General features: G+C 35.0%; 2 protein-coding genes across 2 annotated transcripts; one reads left to right on the plus strand and one right to left on the minus strand.

Moving 5' to 3' along the window:
- The first annotated feature begins 12746 nt into the window (after positions 1-12746).
- On the plus strand, positions 12747-16399 carry LOC109801664 (lipid phosphate phosphatase epsilon 1, chloroplastic). The gene is made up of 4 exons (XM_020362810.3): positions 12747-13193; positions 14745-14967; positions 15636-15709; positions 16104-16399. Exons 1-4 carry the CDS (start codon positions 12867-12869, stop codon positions 16326-16328), a joined length of 849 nt encoding a protein of 282 aa, XP_020218399.1. The 5' UTR covers positions 12747-12866; the 3' UTR covers positions 16329-16399.
- A 3542-nt stretch (positions 16400-19941) lies between these two features.
- Positions 19942-22653, minus strand: LOC109800867 (mannan endo-1,4-beta-mannosidase 7). The gene is made up of 5 exons (XM_020361777.3): positions 22126-22653; positions 21846-22040; positions 21430-21552; positions 20761-20963; positions 19942-20680 (listed from the first exon to the last, which is right to left on the minus strand). The coding sequence occupies exons 1-5, from the start codon at positions 22450-22452 to the stop codon at positions 20275-20277; spliced, it is 1254 nt and encodes a 417-aa protein (XP_020217366.1). The 5' UTR covers positions 22453-22653; the 3' UTR covers positions 19942-20274.
- Between the last annotated feature and the right edge of the window lie 615 nt (positions 22654-23268).

Here is a 23268-nt window from a genome sequence, read left to right on the forward strand (position 1 = left end):
TAATGAAGAAATTCAAATAAGTGGTGAATTACATTTTCTGTAAAAAAGATTAGTTTCATTAGAATTATAGATACTTAAATTAAAACTGACATGTAATTTTAGGGACTTGTAACACTGATTGATTGAACATTTACCGACTCGATCTTTTTATTTTTCAAAGTCAAGTCAGGAAATTGGTTGAGAGGGAGTGAAAATATGCGTGAAAGAGTGAAAGAGCGGTGAACACTGAACAAGATGTGGCATTTCACGTGAGGGATGTATCAAGGCTGTTTGGTCATTCTAAATAAAAATAAAAATAAAAATTTTAAAAAATTATTTATCAAAATAAATAGTTTGTGTCAACGTGACCGAATTTTTTTCGGTAAAAGGGGGGGCAGAAAGCCCAAAGACAGGAGAAACTTCAAATAATACCTACCCTATCTATGGCTAGCAGGGAAAGTAAAAAATTAGGAGGAGACTCATAAACAGAAGGGCCTTCCTCACGCCCAGCTCTGTTTTTTGCTAATCTATCAGCCACTATATTGGCTTCTCTAGTAATGTAGTAACAGGAAAAGGCAGTAAGTCTTAAGGTTAAGACTTTGATGTCCTGGACGAGCTCGTAGCACGGATGGTTCCTAACACATCCTTCTTCAATCAATTTGACTGCCTCCATGGAATCTGTTTCAATTAAGACTTGCCAGCCTAGACACTGATCAAGAATAATACGTAGTCCTTGAAGGATGGCCCATAATTCAGACTGAATAATCGAGCACTGACCTAGAGCTCTTGAAAATGCAATAATAAATTTACCCTCTGAATCTCGTACTACTCCACCGCAGGAGCCATTGCCGTCATTTGATACCGCTCCATCCCCGTTCAGTTTAATATAACCCTCAGGTGGGCATCTCCAAACACCATCAAAGAGGTCGACTGACTGATCGTTCCTTGTAGTGAAACACGATTTACATGAATTAATGGACATTACTCTAGCTTTTATCTCCGCTGCTAGTTGATCAGCTGAAACTAAAGAGTTTTGGAAGATGAATTTGTTTCGCCGATGCCAAATAGAGTCAAGGGTTACTGCGAACATGGTGGACCATGCAGCAGTTGCTGGGCATCTCTTTGTCAGATTGTACGTAACCCAACTTTGGATGCTGTTGGTTGTAGAGTTAACTGCATAACTTCCACCAGGAATTTTACTCCAAACTTCTCTTGCAAATGAGCAGTCACGTAACACATGTATACTGTCTTCTATCCCTTGTAGGCAAACGGGGCACGTAGGTTCTGGAACTAAGTCGCGTTCAAAACGAGCCAGGTTTGTTAGGAGGCTGTCGTGAGCCACTCGCCATAGGAGAGCACGAATCCTCTCAGGGCCATTCCACTTCCACACAGCTCTGAATATCGGGGATCTAGCTAGTCCGAGAGTTGGAGAAGTCACTGCGTATGCCGACTTAATAGAGAACTTGCCATCAGTTGTCGGGCTCCATAATATGTCGTCAGGTTCATCCAGATTGCCATTATGTTGACTTTGGATAGTATCAAGAAGCCTAGTTGGAAGGTAAGGTTGTAAGCGTTCAATGTTCCAATCACCCTGAATCGTTCTGTAGTTACTAACAGTTTTAAATAGTTCCACTGGAGGCACAAACGTTAAGGCTTGTTGGATAATCGTTGTATGAGATGGTAACCACACATCATACCAAAACCTAGTGGATTGACCATTCTTTACCCTCCAGTGGATATGAGGTGTAACCAAGTTCCAAGACGCACATATTCCCTGCCACAAGTTAGACATTTTATTTTTCTTTCCCACCTGGGGTATGACTCCTTGTAAACAATTATATTTCGATCTTACTACTTGGACCCAGAGTTTGTGGGTTTCTGTTATCAAGCTCCAGCAATTTCGCATCATGAATGATGTGTTTACTTTACGCATAGATCGCATACCCAACCCTCCATACTCCTTAGGAAGACAGATCTTGTTCCAACCAATAGCATGGACTCTTCTGTTATTTTGATTTCCTCCCCATAGAAAGTTCCGGCATAGACGATCTATCTCATCACACACACCCCGTGGTAGGTGGACAGATTGCATGATATACGCTGGGATGGCTGAGAGCACTGATTTACAAAGAGTGAGGCGTCCTGCAAATGAGAGGGAAGAGGTCTTCCAACCACTTAATCTCTTATTCACTCGTTCTATAATTTCTTGGTAATCACTTCGGCGTACTCTTGAATGATGAACAGGTATGCCTAAGTATTTCCCAAGGTTATCAGTGCGTTGAAAGCCAAAGGCTGAGCTAATCTCCTCCCGAATAGAATGGTTCACATTCTTCGAAAAAAAGATCCTAGTTTTGTCAATACTAACCTTTTGGCCGGAACTAGCGCAAAAGAGATCCAAACATGATTTTATGACCTCAACTTGATTTAAGGATGCTTCTGCAAATAATACTAGGTCGTCAGCAAAGGCAAGGTGAGACAACGGAGGTCCATCTCTAGCTAATCTGATTGGTTTCCATTGGTGCGAAGAAACTTTTGCATGAATAAGTTGGAAGAGACGTTCCATACACAAAACAAATAGGTAAGGTGAAATTGGGTCACCTTGGCGAATTCCACGGGAAGGAACAAACTCTTCAAGGGTCTCACCGTTCCATAACATGCGCATTCTTGGGGATGATATGGATGCCCATATAAGGTTCACAAAATTCTGGGGAAAGCCTATATCCAGTAGTGTTTCCTTCACAAAATTCCACTTCAGTCTATCATAAGCTTTTTCAAGATCGATTTTAATAGCCATCCACCCTAAGTTGCCCGATTTGTATCTCATAGAATGAATGACTTCTTGGAAAATGATGATATTATCTTTACTATGCCGCTGTGGGATGAAGCTGCATTGATTAGGGTGGACTAAGTGTTCCATTACTTGCCTCAGTCTTTGAGCAAGAACTTTGGTCAGGATCTTGTAGGAAACATTATAAAGGCTGATAGGGCGCATTTGTTTTAAACAGGTGACTGCATCAATTTTTGGGATTAACACAATTAAGGTTTCATTGATATCAGCTACCTTTGTTGGCTCTGCTTCGATTTCATGGATGAGTTGGTAAACGGCACTGCCCACTGTGTTCCACTGATTTTGATAGAATATTGCCTGTAGACCATCCGGGCCAAGTGCTTTGAATCCTCCCATGCTTTTTACAGCAGAGAAAATCTCGTCGTTTTTAATGGGTGCACCAATACGGCTTAAATCATCATCCTTTAGTCGAGGGAAGGCATTTGATAGGCAAAAGGTTTCATCCTCCTCTGTGTCATTGAATAAGTTTTTGTAGAAGTTAGTAACCATACTATCTAACTCGTCCTTGTGGGTAATCCACTCGTCATTGTCATTCATAAGCTTCACAATTCTTCTTTTCCTCCTATGCACTATTGTTGATCCATGGAAATAGCGTGTGTTTCTATCCCCCAGCTTTAACCAATTGCATCGCGATTTCTGAAACCAGAGAATTTCCTCTCGTTTGAGGATTAGATCCAACTCTGCCCATAATTCAGCTTGTAGTTGTTCCAAAAAGATGTTGTTGCCGAGACGAAGCTCACGAGTTATCCCTTGTAGGCGTCTAAGAAGTCTACGCTTAGCATAGAAAATATTCCCAAAGGTGGACTTGTTCCACTCTAGTAAGGACTGTTTTGTGTGATTTACTCGTTGGTTCCAGGCTTGGTGGACATTCCATTCACGTCGCATTGTATCAGAGAAGCCCTCATGGGTGAGCCATGCTGCCTCAAAGCGAAAGGGTCTTCTAGTGGGACGTTCGAGCCTTTCGGGGAATAATCTTAGCAAAATGGGAGAGTGATCTGATTTTAGAGGATTTAGGTGGGAGAGGGAAGCCTCAGGAAATAAGATACGCCAATCATAGGAGGCTAAAGCTCTGTCAAGTCGTTCAAATAGTCTTCCTCGACGCCATGTATGAGGAGCACCGATAAAACCCAGGTCTACAAGATTGCATTGTTGGACACAGTCTCGGAATGCATTATCTCCTCTTATACAAGAAGACCCAACTCCCCCTACTCTTTCATGAGAATAGAGAACAACATTAAAATCTCCCATAACCATCCAGGGTCCTTCGATCTGGTCGGCAATGGAAATTAAGTCTCTCCAAAGTTGTACCCGACCCTGAGGGTGAGGGCTTGCATAAACCATAGTACAGTACCAAGTTGATCGCTCAGCTTGAATCTGGAGGTGGATAAAGTGATTAGATTGCTTTTTAACTTCAATCTGCCACTTCCTTGAATCCCACATGCACCATAATCCACCTGCATGTCCCTGCGCCGGAACCATGCAGTAATCATTGAGATTAATTCGTTGAGCTACTTTTAGAGCAGTGTCTCCACTAATATGAGTTTCCATAAGACATAGTAGTCCAACATTATATTCACTAATGATATCATTCATTAAAGTCGAAAATCCACGACTTCCGGCACCCCTACAGTTCCAACTTAAAAGATTCATGATGACTTATTGGAGTTGCTTGGATTGGAAATCCCTTCCGCTTCATCACATTCATTCGTCCTTAAGCTATGAAAGCTAGAATTACTACCCCTGTTGCTGAAAGTAGGATCGAGGTGTAATCTCATTGCATTCGCAAATGCCTGGGTTTCTTCATCTGGTAAAACCACCTGAGAGAAGGTATTTTCTGTGAAAATCCTTGAGCTTGTTGTTGTATCTATGGAGCGTAGACCCTCTAGAACTTTTTTGGAATTCTCTTGCTGATCCAATACCTTGTCAGAGGTTCTAGAGGATGTTGGCTCTTTACTCGCTAGAGTAGTATGCAAAGCCGAGACATTATCTTTTTTGTTACCCTCAGCTAGTCGGTTCTTAATTAGGCTGTTTTGGCCTGTTTCTAAGAGAGGTTGCCCCCCATTAGATGGCTTTCCCTGGCCCCGTGCAGGTTGTGGGTTTTTACCTGCCTTGGGATTACGAACTCTAGCAGTTTGTTTCGTGATAGGTATATTAATGTTGGACTCATCCATGTGCATGGTCTGCATGGGGATTTCGACGTAGGTATTCTCAAGAGAGAGAGTCCCATCACCTGGCTGATGTGACGTTACCAAAGCATTCTGGAGTTGGTTAGACACCGTACCTGGATAGACCCGTGAATTCCGTGAATGGACATTGGCCTTTTTGGAATTTTGATTTTGATAATGCTTGCTTGACTTTTTCCCACGTTTCACAATCATCCATGGCCCGTAGGTTGCCTCAGAATTTGGGGGGGATAATTGTTCTTCTGAGGACTTTGTATCATCCTCAGCTTGTGAGTGTTCCTCCCCACCCAGTGTGGGTGGTGTTGATTTTTCCTTCTTGCCATCGTCCACTTCCATGGCACTCGCACTTTGTGTTTTATTCTCAGTATCAGAGCTGGAAAACTGGTTTGCTAGATTCACACATTGTTCCTGTCTATGCCCGTATTTCCCACACTTGAAGCATATCGCATGCAAACCTTCATATTCCAATTTGATGATGTGGCCCATGACATTTATCATAGAAACAAGCTTCTTATTTAAGTTGATCTCCACGCAAATCCTTGCAAATTTTCCTCTGGAGTGAAGAGAGGTTAACTTATCTATCTTCAACATTGATCCCAGTTTGTTTCCCACACGCCACAAGAAACGGTCATTAAAGAGTTCAATGGGTAACCCAGGAATTCTTATCCAAGCAGCGACCTTTCTTGTTTGGGATGAAGTAGCAGTGAAGAACGGTCTCCACCATTGAACCAAAATATAATGATCAGCAATCATCCAAGGGCCCTCATACAGAGCGTGTCTATAATCTTCCTCAGACGAGAATTGAACCAAGAAGTAGTCGTTTGGTATATCAATCATACTCATCGATCCCGTCTTGATCCAGTCGCGATTAATTTTGTTTTCTAAGGCTTTGAAGGATATTCGTTTGCCCAGTACATGAATGATTAGCGCGTTCTTCCAAGGGGAGCACCACTCTTCGAATTCCTCTTGGGAAACGTTAATAGTTGGGCACGGATCATGCTCACATGTCTCATCCTCGGGATGAACCTCATCCTCAGCGAGCACCTCTTCAAAATCCTCCATCTCTTTCAATAGGGCTTTATAGTTTGTGAAGAGTCTGCCACCGTCGGTTACCATAACGCTTTCAGCATAAGAGCGTTTCGTACCATCACCTTGCGGGGAGGAGACCAGTTGTTCAGTCATAGTTGAGTCCAATGCCACCTCTCCATTCTTCGTTTTAACTTTCTTGGTGCAGCGTTGCATTACGTCTTCTTCCTCGCCTTCGGAAACCCTAGCAGAGCTCTCTATCCAATTTGTATTAATATATAGTTTAACATGTACCTGTCAACGTGACCGAATTAAAGAAAATGCCTCTCAGAGTAACATTTTCTAAACATAAAATATTTGAATAGAAAATATTTAGGAAGAAAGTATTTTTTGTTAAAAAATTTTAAAACAAAAAGTGCCTAGGAGGTAGCTAGGCATTTTCTGTTCACATCTTATGATGGGTCAGTTGAACAGAAAATGCCTAATTCTAAGTGTTTTTTTTCAAAAATTTTTGAACAGAAAATGCTTTCCTTTTTTACGTTTTTGTTCAAAAAAAATTTTATATTAGATTTAAGATAATATTAAAATACTAAAAAATAAATAAAGTTATAAATATTATCTTAAATATACATATATAATAAAATTAATATTTAAATTTATAAACTTAAAATTTAATAATATAAAAAATAAATATAATTTTTAAAAATAAATATTAAATTAAATTAAATTATAAGCATTTCTGTTCAAAAACTTTTTTACTCTCAAAATATTAAGAGCGCAGGGTTGCCAAACCCATAGCATCTCCTAAACATATTTGCATTAAAGGAGGAAAACAAGAGGACCAAATCTTCAAATCATCCGAAGTAGCAACATCATATACTTGGCTAAAAAATTAGCACATTTGTTTTCTTGTGAAAAAACATGCTGGAAAATAAGCTGCCAAGGCTTCTGTTGGAGTTGCTGAATTTTCTCAATGAAAGCCATATAGGGATGAAACCTGATATCATTGTTGAGAATAAGGTCTTAAGCTATCTTAGAGTCAAACTCACAAATCAAGTGTTGATAATACCTTTATTCCAAGCAATCTTCAAATCATTATAAATAGCAAAGAGCTTTGCGTGAAGACTAGTAGTTTTGTCACAGTACCTAGAGAGAATCCAAGCTGTCATTGGCCAAGAGAATCATGAACAATACCTCCAAATCTTGAATGAAGGACCAAGATTGCCCTGAGAACTACCATAAGTGTTCAGCTTGTGGAAAGGTTGATGAGGAGAAGACCAATGTACAATGACAGGTTGACGAGGATGATGTTGCATTGTTAATTATGATCCATCTTACTAATGGTTTCATAAAGTAACACAATCTGGTGATGAATATACCATGTCGACCACACGTAACACGTTATCTAAGAACACTTTTTCATTCCTAGACCTCCAAATGAATCAGCAAGTAGCCGTGGAGAACTCACCTTTGGGGCCAATAATGTTTCTCTTGATCCATTGAAACGTATCATCAATTAAAAAATTTGGATCACCTTGCCAATGCATAACTTGCCAAACCATTTTAGCTTTGTTGTAGTCCCTAAGCAAGTGAAGAGAATCCTCTTGGAAAATTCCACTCCTGTTACAAGTAGAAACCATAGACAAAAACACAAAGGCATTAGTTAGGAGGCTTTTTATTGCAGTAAGTCATAAGAGCATTTTTAATATTTTTTGGTATGTTATTCTTCCAAAGCCAGAAGCAGGAATCTCCACGGGTATTACTTGCAAAAACATCACCATCAATAAGCCACCAGTATGCATATTTAGCTAAATATTTGCCATCAACAGCAGGAGCCCAAATGAAATCACCCTCTATGTTAACATTAACAAACATGGCTTGCATAATATGTTTGACTTCAGTAGGGGTATTAGTTTGCAAGCCTAGCCAGGTTCCAACCATCATCATTACAAACATCCTTGACTTGAATTAAAGTTGTTTCAGAGCAATGATACTTGCCAACCTCAAAGCCTTAAGCTAGACAATATTCTAGATATTAGGGATGGTTTGCGTGAGGAGTTGATTTGCTTGGTGTCGTTATTGGAAGTAAAAAAAGTTGTCTTTGCTATGGATTCTTATAAAGTGTCTGGTCCGATGGGTTTTAACCAATTTTCTTTGAGAACTATTAGGACACTATTTTTGTAGATATTTGGGAGATGGTGGCAATAGCTTTTTCTACAAGTCATATTCTCCCAAGTATAGTAAAAGCTTTTATTGTTCCCATTTCTAAAATTGATAAACATTTTTTTATGAAAGGCTTTAACCCATCAGTTTTTGTAATATGTCCTTGAAAATTATATCTAAAGTGTTGATTAATCGTATCTGACCATACTTGGATAATTTCATAGAGCCTTTATAAAGTAATTTAATTCTCAAAGATGAATTAGTGACAATGCTATCATAGTCCACGAGATAGCTCATCATATGCATAAGAGGAAGGGAAAGACATGTTATCTTATGCTCAAAATTGACTTTGAAAAGACCTATGACAGAATTGATTGGGATTTCCTTAAAGTCACTTTTGCAAAGTTTGGCTTTCTCTAGAAAATCATTGATCTTGTTATGAGTTATACTGATGACTTCTCACTTTCTTTAAAGTGGAATAATGATACGTTGGATTCCTTTGCTCCTACTAGAGGTTTGAGACAAGAACATTCCATGTCATTGCACCTATTTGTTTTATGTATGGAGAAATTGGGTTTATTAATTCATTAGGAAGTTTCTTCTTATAAGTGACAACCTGTTTCAAAATCTAGAAATGGTCCTAAGGTCTCCCACCTCTTTTTTGTTGAAGAGTGTTTATTGTTTATAAAGACTACCTATAAGCAAGCTAGATTAGTCAAACAAGTTCTTGATGCCTTTTGTCTAGCAGTTGGTTTTAAAATCAATGTTAGCGAATCTAGATTCTTGGCTTCCAAGAAAGTGGATAGGAGGAAAATATATTGTTTTGAGAATTATTTTGGTTTTAACCATACTCAGAATTGATAAATAATTGGGCTTCCTTATCATAACAGGGAGAATTAAAATTTTTAATTTTGGTTTTCGAAAGGATTCAAGGGAGATTGGCTAGTTGGAAAACCAATCTTCTAAACAAGGCAGGGCATATAACTTTATCAAAATCGGTGTTAACTGTAATTACCAACTATGCTATGCAAAATTGTTGGTTACTTGAAGGTATTTATCATAACATTAATAATACTCTTCGTAGATTCTTTTAGGGCAAATCAACTTCTCATTGGGTTAAATGGAGAACAATCATTCAACTTGCACTTCATGGAGGCCTAGGGGCGCGATCTGGGAGGAACATAAACATCTCTCTTCTTGGGAAGCATGTTTGGAGTTTAATTCATGATAAACATCGTTTGCGGTTTCAAATGCTTGAAGATAAATACTTGAAACACAAGTATATTCTTTAAGTTATCTTGGTTGTTGGCTCTTCCTTCGCTTGGGCTTGTATTATTAAATTTGTTGAAATCCTAAAGGATGGTTTTACTATCCGCATATATAGATAAAGGTGAAGTGTCCCTTTGGTATGATAAGTGGATGATTCTGGTTACCTTTGCCACAAGGTTGATTATGAGCACATCACAGACACCCAACTTAGCAGAACAAAACTAAACTAATTTGCGACGTTGGATCTTGAAAGTAATAGCCCGATGAAAACTGATCAATCCAAGTAAAAGTAGCATAATTAATATTAGTAAGAATTCAAATCCTTCCTGAATGACCATTAGTCTGATAAAAAAACAAAGGGCGATGATCTAGTGAATCTCATTTTTATAAACTTTACATAAAAGAGTATGAGTTTCAGAAAGTAAAAAAGAAAAACGGATGATATTGTTGAACCAACTCACGAATATTGCGCTAGGTGCAACGACCAACTACACCATAAATGTTCCACGCTATGATAGATATATCCTTTAAACAGTCCATAAACAAACAAACTATTGAAAAAAACTAGAAATAGCAGCCTAAGGAAGTTGATTTGACCTATAATTTTCATCTGGAAAGGATGAAGGTACCACTTACATAATATTCTGAGGGAGAATAATATCTTCTTCCATATTCAAGGTGTCCCTTTTATTGCCTACTGCAGGTGCATTGTAGTCTCTTCATTTTCCCCATGATCATGAATGACAAGTTGACTATCCAGGGTTGGACCCCTATCATTATGGTCTGGTCCTGCCTCTGTTGATTAATTTCTAGGCCCCCTTAAATGTGACTTAGAGATGCGCAAGTTTATTTGCATTTTGAATCAAAAGGGATATAAGCATTAAAAAATCCTTGAGTCCTTTTATTCTTAAGATTTCCTATCATTTTTTTGTTGTTGAGAATTAGTGGTACACAAAGACATTTTTTTTCCTAGTAATCACCATCCATTCACCATGTAATGGATCATCCTTTTGTGCGGCCCCTTTTGTTGATTCATTAGGCTTGTGTATCGTTGTAGAATCCACTAGGGTTTATGGATGCGTTGTCTGGTTCTTGTCTCCCTCCATTGCTGGCAGACCTTACTAATTTTGAGGTGGTTGCTCCTCTAGAAATGTAACACGAGTCATCTTGCAATCCCTCTCAAAGTGTCCGTAACAACCATATATATGTAGCGCAAATCCTATGAAGGCCCTTGTATTCAACTTTGTACCAATGATTTTCAAGCCAAACTCTCCCTACCAGTGGAGCATTCAAGTTAATTTCAACACATACTCTAAGAAAGCGACCACACTGAACATCTTAAGTATTAGAATCCACCTTAATTGGTCTCCCTACTGCTGCTGCCATAGCTAAAAGAATGGTTTCATCATAATAAATAAGATTTAGTCCAAGAAAACCTACCCATACAAGAGTCTTATTTGTTTGCACTTCAAGGCAAAAGAATGTTAGAGTCCATGTTTAAACTGTTAAATAATGATCAAACAACATCCATGATCCATCCTCCATAACCTTTCTTCTATCTTCCTCATTATTAAATTTGACCATGAAAAAACATGACCTATATCCAGCATTTCAAATCCAGCAACCGGTTTCCATAGCCTCTAAGTTTGTCTTTCATAGTATTAAAGCCAACAAATTTCCCCAAAAGTTTGACCACCAAAGCATCTTGGCAAGGTGCATACAAACCTTTTAAAACTGACTTTGCTATGTGAACTTCGGGATTCAAATGATTCCCATCCTCATATATACTAGCAAGGGTTAGGGATATATTCATCTAAAAATAATTAATATATGACATAATATAAATTAGATTTTATATAAAAAGAATAAATAATTATTTTAACTTGAATTTTATAAATAGAGAGATAGTAATACGAATCTTAACATTTAATAGAACGTAAAATTTGCCGCTAAATGTTAAATTGATAATTTCATAGTGAAACAATAAATAATATTATTTATATTTGCATTTTTTTTCACTTTTTTAGAAAACACAAATTATTATATGATTAAATCGTAAATTTTTATAATAATTATTAAAAATATATATTAATAATTAATTTTTAATTTGTTGAGAATATAAATTTTTGCATACTTATAAAACTCATAATAATAAAAGTCTAATTTTAAAACAGTGCAAAATGGTGTTAAAAAAAACAGTGCAATTAAGAGAATATATTTTAAATGAACCGGTTAATTGGACTTTTCCGACAAAGAAATGTCTGTTTTAGACTACCTTCGTTACAAATATAATAACATTAATAAGATGGCTTGCGTTTTTATGCTATAGGACTGATTTTGACTTTTAAAGTTTTAATATTTGTGTAATTTTAGTTACTTAAATTTTAATTAAAAAATCTTAATTTATCATCATAATTTTAATTACTTAAATATCATAATTATATATATATATTATTTATTTATTTAAATTATATATATTATAATTTTTATTCATATATTAAATGATATATATTTATTATTAATAAGTTATTATTATATGCAATTTAAATAAATAAAAAATTATATAATTATCATATTTAAAGAATTAAAATCACACAATTATAATTGTTTAATTAAAAATTAATGAATAAAGTTTACATAATTATAATACTTGACAAGAGATTCATGTTATTTAATAAATATTCCAAAATTAAATTATATTTCTTATAAATGTAGAGAACTTAAGTTAAAGTGAGATATTCATTTATTTAATATTTATTAAATCCTCAAATTTATCCTTATATATGGTTAAAAATATTTTTTGATAATAAAAAAATTATTCAACTAAAATTTAAAGACTAAAATTTCATAAATAATATACTGACGTGACTATAATAACAATCACCAAATATTCATTTTTATCGAGGATTGTATTGGAGCACTCACTAGTCACTACCGTATCGCGTGACATCAACACCCTAGTTTAATTTTCTTTTTTCTTTTATTAACTTGAGCCCTTTATAATTATAAGCATTAATTATACATAGTTTACAAAATTCCTCAATTAGACATACTTTTATGCACACAATAATTAATATATATACATATATATGATGTGACACACGAATATATACACTAGTTTATTCAAAATTACGATTTATGTGAGTATATTTTCATTTTAAAGAGTCGTTATTAATTTTGTAATTTTAATATATTTTCATTATTAAAAATAGGATTTTAGTTTTAAGGAAAATGTTATAGTCGTAGTATTTTGGAAATTGTGGACAGAAAACAAAATAAATGGCTGGTTGGAGTTTGTATGGAAGAGTGTCTCTTTCCGTGGACTAGCAGGGTAATTGGTTCACAGACAATATATAGTTAGTTGGGATGAGTCGATCTTTGTCGTGGGAAGCTCTGTCATGGCTGCAACAACCACAATTCGCTCCAATCCCTCTTCGGTTTTTCAGGCCTCAAATCTGCTTAAACAAAGGTACTTGAAAGCCACATCATTTGCTCATACTTTTTCTCCTTCAAGGTCATTACTTTCTACCGGATTTGTTCCAAGGAAACTTGTTTTCGAAAGAAGGCACTTGTGGGTATCGGAAACCATGAGAACTTCTGCTTCCAGAGATGGAGAAGGCGACGAAAACATCCAAGTGTTGGAACAAGAAGCTTTCATCAATGGGTCGTCCCAGTTTCTCTCCAATTTCTTGTCCCATGAGTTGGAATACAAGCTCAATCGACTGGTTAGTAATCCTTTCTATTTCCGAATTTCCACTCATCATTTTTTTTTTTACTTTGCTTTGTCTTTCCATTGCTCCTTAGTGCAGACCTAGATTACAATGGAGTTTAATTCATTTAGTTGAGTAGGGTGTTGAGTATTATAAATGTACCAAGTCAGATTTCTATGGAGAAAAATGAAAAAAAAAAAAAAAAAAAAAAAAAAAAAAAAAACTAAACTACAGTTACTAGCGCTAGTGGATGGAAATACTCCTTTAGTGAAACTTCTTATATTTTTTTAATGTCCAATGTTTCTTTTCGGGAAATGCATGGAATTTGTTATAAACGATGAAAGTTAGAGGACTGAAATATGGTTGCAAGGGAAAAAGATGCAAATTTTATCATACGAGGATTAACCGTGAACCCGTGATTGGGAAGAGGATCCACTAGTTAATTACTTAGTTATATTGAAATAAAAAATTGTGTCATATTATTGAAGAGGAAAGAACCCAAATCCATGTTATAATATCTTCATGAATCATCAATTACTCCTAAAAGAAGAAATTTCTGTCATTTTTATTGTTGGGAGAGGTTATTCATTGTTAGAACTTAAGGAGTAGACTTATTCGAATATTGAATGAACACTTAATTGAGTGTGTGTTTGGCCACACAATCACGTCAGATCAAGTAAATAATGCAGAAGTTACTCTAAGAGTAGCTTCTGTTTTGATGCTGATCGTTTGTGGTTTGACACAAAACCAAACTTGCATCAAGTTGTTTGCCAAATGTTCCCTGAATAATGAAGTACTCGTGGATTAGTTTTGGATAAGACTGCCTTAATAAGCACTCAGCAATCAGCATTAGTTTCTGCTGAATTATATTTGTTTTTACTTTATGCAACTAGAATTCAAAATGGACGAAAGGGTAAAAGAAACAAAAAAAAGCCAAAAGCTCAGTTGCTATACATGCCCACCCACCTTAAGAGCCTACTGAATACTCGTGGCTTGTCCAATTCAAAGAACAACTAATATGAACAACCATAAATAGCGGCAATCTTACGAAGTTGCTATTTCCGGAGGTGTGTAACAACCACCTGATGCATTCCCTTTGGAAATGGCCTTTCTTAAGGCTTGCATGAAGCTGCCTGGTGTATTCTGCTCTGGTCATTGACTGAATATTAGATATATCCTGGTTTTGGAAACATGTCCCACCAAGTTTCTTGCAACCCTACTACTGTCATTCTGTCACTGATATATATTAATCATTCCCAGGTTCTCCCATAAGACTTCATTTTCCTTCTTGGAGCAACTTTGGAACTCCTATTCACCATATGTGGTTATGGGATGTATGCCTTCATGATCAATGTTCTTTTTAATTTCTATTGTTTAGTGAATTTATATACAAATAAATTATTTCTCAAGCAGTTCTTTTTATGATTGGCTTGTTTATATTCAGATCTGAGACTTAAATTTCAACAATCTATTTGAATTCCCATCTTACGAAGTGATGATTGTAAATGAAGTCAACATTAAAGTTATATTTTTATAAGCTAATGCTTTTGGTGCTATTGTTTACAGAGCAAGTGGATAGTAACCACCCTCTTTGGTGTTTTCATTGTTGCGAGACATGATGCAGAAGCCTTATGGTTTGCAGCAGGGTCTATTTTGAATGCTTTGCTTTCTGTTTGGCTCAAACGTATACTGAATCAGGAACGACCTTCAACCCTGAAATCTGACCCTGGGATGCCATCTTCACATTCACAGTCCATATTCTTTACTGTCTTCTTTGTTATTTTGTCAAGTAATTTCTCTTAACCAGTTGTTTCTTTTTGACAAAATTATTGAGAGAAATGGTTCACGAATCTTAGTTCTGTGATCCTTGCATGACCACCTTATGTGTTCTTTTGAGTATCTGTTGTTAACTATAAAGAGAAGATTAAGGTAGCTCCGATAAAGTCATAGTACATAACACTGCATTAAGTGCTTTCCGTTTCTATTATATGCTCCCTGTTTTGGAAGCTCAAAAGATTATTGAGATCAAACTTCTGGTTAAAGGAACTGATATTGTATTGGTGTTTGTAAATTTTACCAAGTGTATATCTAGAAGATATCTTCAATCTTTAATATTTTTAACATTGCAAGTGGCTAGTTTGAAATTGCTGGGCTAACTTATTTGCCTTTTAGTTTTAGTATTGCTTCATGAAATTAAAAAGTCCATTATCGTAGTTTCCTTTATAGTGATAACAATAAATAATAATAAATAAAAAATGTGATTGCCATGGCAGTCATCTGGAAGATTCAAATGCAAGCAAAAGATTTTATTTTTTATAATTAGAATTGTCTTGTTTCTACTTCATGGAGGTGCTGATGTTTATATATATAGATATATATATATATATATATATTAACACCAATTGAATTATACGACTCACTATGAACATTTTGTTTGTTTCTCATATAATGTTACAGGCATAGAATGGCTTGGGCTAAATGGATTCACCATTGCTATCAGTGGACTGGTCCTGACGTTTGGTTCTTTTTTTGTAAGTGTATATAATATTTCCAGTTTTGCCTTTTAGTTCGTTGGTATAACTTATATTCCTTGTTTATTTGGAACATCAAATTTCTGCTTTTCCATATGATCCATTAAAAATGGTTATCTCAATTGCCATATCTACACTATCTCTTGCATTAGGTGCACCATTCCATACCTACTGAAAATTTTTCCTGACTTACAAAAATATTTAGACCTGGTTTGTGCCATTTGACAACTTATTCGATGTTTATTGGTTTGAAAATACTCTGATATCGTGCAGGAAAAGCAGAAAGCTCTGTTCATATGAATTATCATTTCTGAATTTGAGTACAGAATCATCATAATAGTAAATATTTGTAAGCATCAGTTGCTTATGGTTATTCTATGTTTCCATTTTGCAGTCGTACCTGAGGGTGTCGCAACAGCTTCATACAGTGAGCCAAGTGGGTGTTGGGGCTGTTATTGGGTCCATTTTCTGTTTTTTATGGTATTGGCTATGGAAGGGTTTGATGCTGGATGCGTTTGTATCATATCTGTGGGTTAGAGTCGTTGTTATTTTGGGCTCTGCCGGAATTTGCTTAGGTTTTGTTTTATTTGCGATCCGTTATTGGCTTCAAGACGACTAGAACTTTAAGACGTGTACAACATTGCAATATGTTTTAACGGCTAATGACACATATCATTTTGTTTCTTTCAATATTCAAGGCTTGCCTTGTTATCAAATAAAACTTGTTTAGGACAAATGGACAATGCTGCCAAAAGTAATGATAATTGAATCAGACATCAGATTATGATGCTTCTGTTTTGTTGGAAGTTCTGTGCCACTACATCTGAAGGTTATTGACAACCCGGAAATTCTATTACTAATAATCTAATTAAACCTTTTTTAAATGAGTAAATCCAATACACACTCTGGAGTGTGAAGGAATTATAAATACTGAAATGCTTTCATTTAAAGTATTTAATAATGATGCATGGTCATCTCGTGCTATTTAAAACACAAAGAAAGAGGTAGAAGGTAGACAAGAGTAGGTATGATAGGTCATTTAATATTTTTGATGCGACAGAAAAAAGATAACTAAAGAAAAGTCATAAGTATTAATAGAGTTGGAGTTTTTATAAGGAAGAGATACGTATATAATATATCATTCTAAAATATTTCAAAAGTGTCGTGCGGTTTTAACGAATTGAACCTGATACTGAATTCCTGATACTAAGAAGTTCACAATAACTCAAGTATTCTGTTCAACTTTATGTGACATCCAATCCAATCTTGTGTTGGAATTAATAAAGATCACAAATAAATAAATAACTAAATTTATATATAAAAAAAAGTTAATATCAACAATAAAATAAATATTTTAAAGTTAAAAATAGAGGAATTAGTAATATCATGAGATTAGAGAGTAATTTGGGTTGAAATATGTAGAATATGATCCTTTACACCAATAATTTTAAATCTTTTAATAAGTTTCTCTTTTAAAATATGTCAATCTGTTAAATCGTTCAAGAGTATAGTAAAAGATTTTAAAATTAAAAAAATTCTAAAAGTATATTTTAATAGTAAAAGTAATTTTTAGAAAGATAAGTGAATTGTTATGTATTTTTTTTACTCATGCACCAAAACAGAGACGGAGCCAAGGGGGGACCTACGGGTGCCACGGCCCCCCCAACAATTTTAATTTTTTTTTATATACATATATATTACTATATGGCACCCCCTATTTTTAATATAAACTCATATGTATAATTAAATGAATAACCCAAATTTATTTTTTTATTCAACTTTTGGACTTCTGGTACGGCCTGCTATGTGGTATCACTTTGGAATTTTTTTTTTTTAAAAAAATGTAGCGCCTCATTTGATCATTCCAATTCTTGCCTTCTCAATTCTCAAGTAACACTGGCAATAGGAATAGGATTGGGTAGTGACTATTGACTAGTTAGCATCACAATTCACAGCTTGCACCACGTCAATCAATAATCATCAATTCGTCATTGATTCTTATTTCATAACAACACCTGCACCGCATCATTGGTTCTTCAATCTCTCCTTGGCTCCTTGCGTCTTCAATCTCTCTTTTTATTTTAGTTCTTCAAAAGGTAAATTAACACTTCTTTTTTGTTACTAATATTTTAATGAATGTTTTCTTTTAATTGTTTTAATATTTTCCCCTTTGCTATTATGCTGAAAACCCTTTTCCCCTCAATTTAATTAGAATTTGTTAAGAGTGTTACTGTGTTAGTGTTGTTGCCTATTTCGTATGATTTTTATAGTTTTAAATTCTTTTAGGTTCAATGAAGATGAGGAAGACAACTATTGAATCATTTTTCAAAAGAAAAGAGAGAGATACGACTTGTTCTTACTCTGCCCGTGTCAACAGCAACTACAGAACGTGCTTTTTCAGCTATGAAGATTATAAAAACAAGTTTGCGCAACAAGATGGAAGATAGTTTTCTTACTGACTACATGATTGTTTATATTGAGAAGGAGATTGCACGAAGATTTACAACTGATATGATAATTGATGATTTTTACTTCATGAAACAACGACGGGCACAACTTAAGAAATAAAGGTACATACTTGAATAACTTGATCTTGCAATATGTTCGATATATTTATCAAATGTAAATATGAGAAATAATTTTTATTAAATTATGTTAATTATTATCTAGTTTTGTCAGATAATATGCTTTTGATACTTTAATTTTCATTTATTATAAATTATATATTATTTATTCTCGGCCCCCAGTATTGAAATCCTGGCTCCGTCCCTGCACCAAAATATATATATATATATATATATATATATATATATATATATATATATAGTGGCTCAGTGCCAGAAACTTTTACTTGCGATAGAGTTAACGTGCTTCACGTTTTAATAAAAGATAATAAAATATAGACGTAGTCAACGTTAATGTATTGTAAAAATAGAGACTCGGTCACAGTAAAATTCATTACGGATCAACTCTTTGAAACGTTGAGAAAAACAAATATTAAAACGGAAAGTGATTAAATGAAATATCTAATTTAAATTTTAATTATAAGATAATTTCTCAACATCTTGTAGATCAGCTCATCATTTCTTAAGACTTGCGTAAATTTGTCAGTGGTATTTGGCCTCTATTTTTAATTATTTAATTAAAATTGTATTGATACTTCTATTTAAATTTAATTAGCACAAACTTGTGTGGATATTGTTTGGGAACTATATATCCTACTTAAGGGATCCGTCATGAGAACAACGAGGGAATAAAAAATTATATTCATTTTTTTTCCTTTCACATCACTATCTTAAGACTTTGGCTTACTAGGGAAGGCAAATAAATTTATACTCGTAGGTAATACTCGAACTCGTCCCGACTTTGACGGAGAATACCTGGTTTGACCGGGTACGAGTATGAGTAAAACCCGATATATTAAACTGGGTACAAGTATATACATACTCGCCCCGTACCTGTACCCGTACCCGATTAAAATATCTATAAAAAAATTTAATATTTTATTATGTTTAATTATTTATTATAATGTAAAATATTTATAGTTGTTTAATTATTAAGAAATCTCTTGATTAAAATATGTGATAGAAAAATAATTTAATTATAATTATAATATAATAAAAAATAATTTAAAAATATTGTGTATTTTTTTTTTGAAAAAAAAAATAATTTTTCACGGGTATGGGTACGAGTACGGGTATACCTGATACCCGACAGGGACGGGAATGAGGATGGAAAATGAAAATCATATACCGGACGAGTGCGGGTATGAGTACGAGGATGAGTGTGAGTCGCGAGGACGGGAACAAGTTTCATGAAACCCGTATCTGACCCGCCTTGCTGTCAAGTAAGTAAAATTTGGTTAAATATTATTAATGGCAAAGATCGAATTTAAATATTATATAAATGATTTGATCTTACGTTCAAATCATCTATATAGTTGTCTCTATTTTTGTTAAATGATAAGAAATAAAAAAAATTTATAATAATAACTTAAAATGATCTATTATAATCGGTATTTTTATTATTAAAAACATTATATCGTTTATATTAAATAATTATCTCAATCGATTAATGATATGATCTATTATAATCGGTATTTTTATTATTAAAAACATTATATCGTTTATATTAAATAATTATCTCAATCGATTAATGATATGAGAGAATAAGTCAAGATTTTTGAAAATTATATAATTAGAATAAATAATTTTATATTTGAAGAATGAAAATATATTTAAATCTAATAATTTTATTTTTTTTATATTTAAGTGAGTATCATTTAACTCGAGATAACATCATTGGTTCTTTTGCCATCCCTTTTCTACAAAACACGAACGACGTGCTTCTCAAAGTTAAATAAGAGTAGACGCCATCGAAAAACTTAAGAGCTGCTTCTGCTATGTAGTATTAAAAAAAAAAAAAAAAAAAAGACATGTGAAGATAAGCATGAGTGATGTTCCGTTGGTGAGGGTGAGCCTCGGAAACAGTGGTATAGAAAAGACGTTTCCCCAACACAAACAAGCCTTAACTGTGTACTTCCAATTGGGGCATGAGTTAGTTAGTTAGTTACCACCGTTTCCACCAGAAAATCCTCTGTTCCTCTTGCCCACCCTGCCAAAGATCTTACGAATGAGATACAGCTTGCGAGAGTGGCGAGCGATGAGATTGGCCGTAGAGGAACTCTGCCCAAGCACGATTCCGTAACCGTCTTGGAAGGACTCCATGCCCTCCGTCAGAAGCTGCCAGAACAATGCTCCCCCCGCAGCCCCTCCTCTTTTAACCGACGCATATATCATGGAATACACCGAATTGAACACTTGATCCCTCTCGTATGCCAAACCCTTCAACGATTTCCCGAATTCCCCCACCATAATCGGTTTCCTTATGGCGTATTGCGCGTCTCTCAAGTGCGCGCTCAACCACTTGTTCAAGAACCAAAGCTGATACTGCTCGTTTGAACTCGATAACCTGCTCATGATGCAATCAAAGCGTTTTAGGGTTTTATTACACATCCATTTCAGAATCTGTTTTAGTTAGTTACCACTTACCATTGGTCGGGGTAGCAGTGAACTGTCGCAAAATCTATGCCCCGGATACGATTATTTGCGATGAAATCTGTCCCTATGTCGAAGCCAGGGTTCATTCTTTTCCTCTCAGGGGTTGAATGTCCATAAAACCCTTCCAGTCCAGCTTCCAATAAGTGGTTCCTGTCTATCCACTTCACAAACGAAGCCATTTCCGCGATCCACGCCTATAATCAAACAATAACTATTACTACCTTATTATTGTAACGCAAATCACGCCACTATAGCTTAATTTGTCCTAATCATGCCATCCAAAAAAACAAAAATTCCTCCTTTTTAATGGCAATGTTGTTACACACAATATTTTAAAACCAACCAATAAGAACAAATCTACATTTATTCATAATATATAGGTCTTATTGATGAGTTACATTGGGTACAATGTTACAATATTCTTTACTTTAAAGTCTCTTTTTAATAGAGTATTTTTTATGTTTGTAAATAAAAATTTTATATTTTTTAATAATGTGCTATTTTTACAACTATGGGAACAAGAGGAAATTCTTTTCTTATTTCATTTAAATGGAAGTATTGTTTTATGAGGGGGGAAAGAGGACAAAGTCAAAAGACAAAAGAGAAAAGAAAAAGAAAAAGGGAAGGAAGGGGAGCAAACAAGGAAAGATATTTGATGACCTGAATGGTCCTTCCTGAAGGATCGGATGTGCACCTAGGCTCATTCATAAGCTCCCACGCCATGATTGTTGGATCATCTTTGTAATGAATACCCGTAAACCTGTTGAATCTGGTAAGAACAGTCTGGAAAATGAACCTAAATCAGAACTTTAAATTATGTTGCCCAAGAGAAACAAAAAAGAACTCTATCTTTTTCTCATATTATATAACACTTTCATTGTAATTAGAACAAATGCAAAATTAATTATAAATAAGAGATTATTGCCTTGTGTGTTTGGAATAGATAGGGTCATGGTAAAAGGAACAAAAAATAGAAGAGACAAAAAAAGGTACAAGAACTTGTCATAGTCCAATGTTTTCATCTGCAGTGCACATACAATTTTACCAAGCAAGACAAGAGAAATTCTACAACTAACCCTGACATGGTTCATGTAGTAACCCTTAACAACACGGTTTCTGAAGAAATCATCATCTGATGACAGATACTGCCCGTGACTTCTAGCCCAGTTCACGTACTGCTTCTTCCCTCCAAAGTTTTCATAGTTGTTCACCAAGCTCAGTATGAGCTTAATCCCATACTTTCTGGCCTCAGACACAACGAAATCCAACCCCTTCACACCAACAAACAGGGAGAAAAAAAAAACATTGAAAAAACCAAAATGACATGTAAAAAGGTAAAATTTTCAAAACTCTTACTGTGAACATTTGCTCATTATAGAAGCCAGGGGAATATTGTAGGGGTCTATAGCCAGCATCACTGAAGGCCCAAGTTCTAGCAACAGTGAGGCCATGAGATGCTGCTTCTCGGAAGGCATTTGAAACCTTGAACCTCTGAGATGGGTCCGAAGCTGTGTACATCAACCAGTAGGCATTGAAGCCATTTGCATAGTAAGGGTATCCATTCAACGTGAAGTGGATGCCTCTTGTTCTGACAAAACCATCCCTTGCTTCCACAAAGACAATATTGAAACACTCCTGAGGGACCAAAATGGCCAAGAGAAATACCAAGGCAAAATGCTTCATCTCTCTTTAACTATCTTACACGCACTGACACATCCACTGTGTTTGGAGAATGGAGGCTTCTCTTCCTGTTTATATGCTTAGTAGTGTGGGGATAAAAGAGAAAAAGCAAAAGTGAAAGGGAAACTAAAGCTCTTGGCACTTGGCAGTTGCTACTTGCTAGGCCCTTCAAAAAGTGAAAAGCAAGTTTGTCTTCTTACATTCAATACAACGTTATATTGCAAGTTAGGGTAAGCTTAGCTGAAATTTTATTTGGAAGTTTGATTGTGAATGTTATTAAAATAAATTAAAAATATAAAGCAATTTTGTAAGTTTAAATGAGTTTCAGAAAAATAGCAGGACAGAAAAGTCCACGCAGGATTCTCATAACTACCGACACAGGATTGGTATAATGTGAGAAACAGGTAAACCAACTACTGCACTTTTTAATGCGGCATTAAGAAACAGAACAGTGTTACCAACTTTTGCTATGGATGTTTACTAAACGATGGAGGTAACTAAATATTTACGTCCACTTTATGTTATTTTCATCTGAGAACAACTATTTAATACATTATTAAATTGAAAGACATAATTTAGTATTATTCCATTTCTTCATTATCAAAGTTATCGCTATAGCCATGCACTTATCCAATAATAATAGTTCGCAGTGCAATTAATTGGTTGAACTGCACCGACAGTAGCCCTAGCTCCCATGTGCTCAATGGATCTGAAATATATATGGAGTTATAGGAAATAAGGGAAAAAAAAGTTTAGAATTAGGAAAATTCGAAATTATTTTCTCTTATTTAATTTTGCATGCCCTCAATTAACATTGGG

This window comes from Cajanus cajan, chromosome 11 (assembly GCF_000230855.2).
Source record: "Cajanus cajan strain Asha chromosome 11, NIPB_CcT2T_4, whole genome shotgun sequence".
NCBI classification, from domain to species: Eukaryota; Viridiplantae; Streptophyta; class Magnoliopsida; order Fabales; family Fabaceae; genus Cajanus; species Cajanus cajan.

Bases quoted from the DNA above. Each gene is read 5' to 3' on its own strand.
- LOC109801664 (XM_020362810.3), top strand. From the start codon at position 12,867: ATGGCTGCAACAACCACAATTCGCTCCAATCCCTCTTCGGTTTTTCAG. The intron at 14,968-15,635 runs GTAATTTCTCTT...ATAATGTTACAG, and splicing joins CTTCTTTGTTATTTTGTCAA to GCATAGAATGGCTTGGGCTA. The intron at 15,710-16,103 runs GTAAGTGTATAT...TCCATTTTGCAG, and splicing joins TGACGTTTGGTTCTTTTTTT to TCGTACCTGAGGGTGTCGCA.
- LOC109800867 (XM_020361777.3), bottom strand. From the start codon at position 22,452: ATGAAGCATTTTGCCTTGGTATTTCTCTTGGCCATTTTGGTCCCTCAG. The intron at 20,964-21,429 runs GTCATCAAATAT...GTTTGATTATAG, and splicing joins CTTCAGGAAGGACCATTCAG to GCGTGGATCGCGGAAATGGC. The intron at 20,681-20,760 runs GTAAGTGGTAAC...CATCATGAGCAG, and splicing joins CACTGCTACCCCGACCAATG to GTTATCGAGTTCAAACGAGC.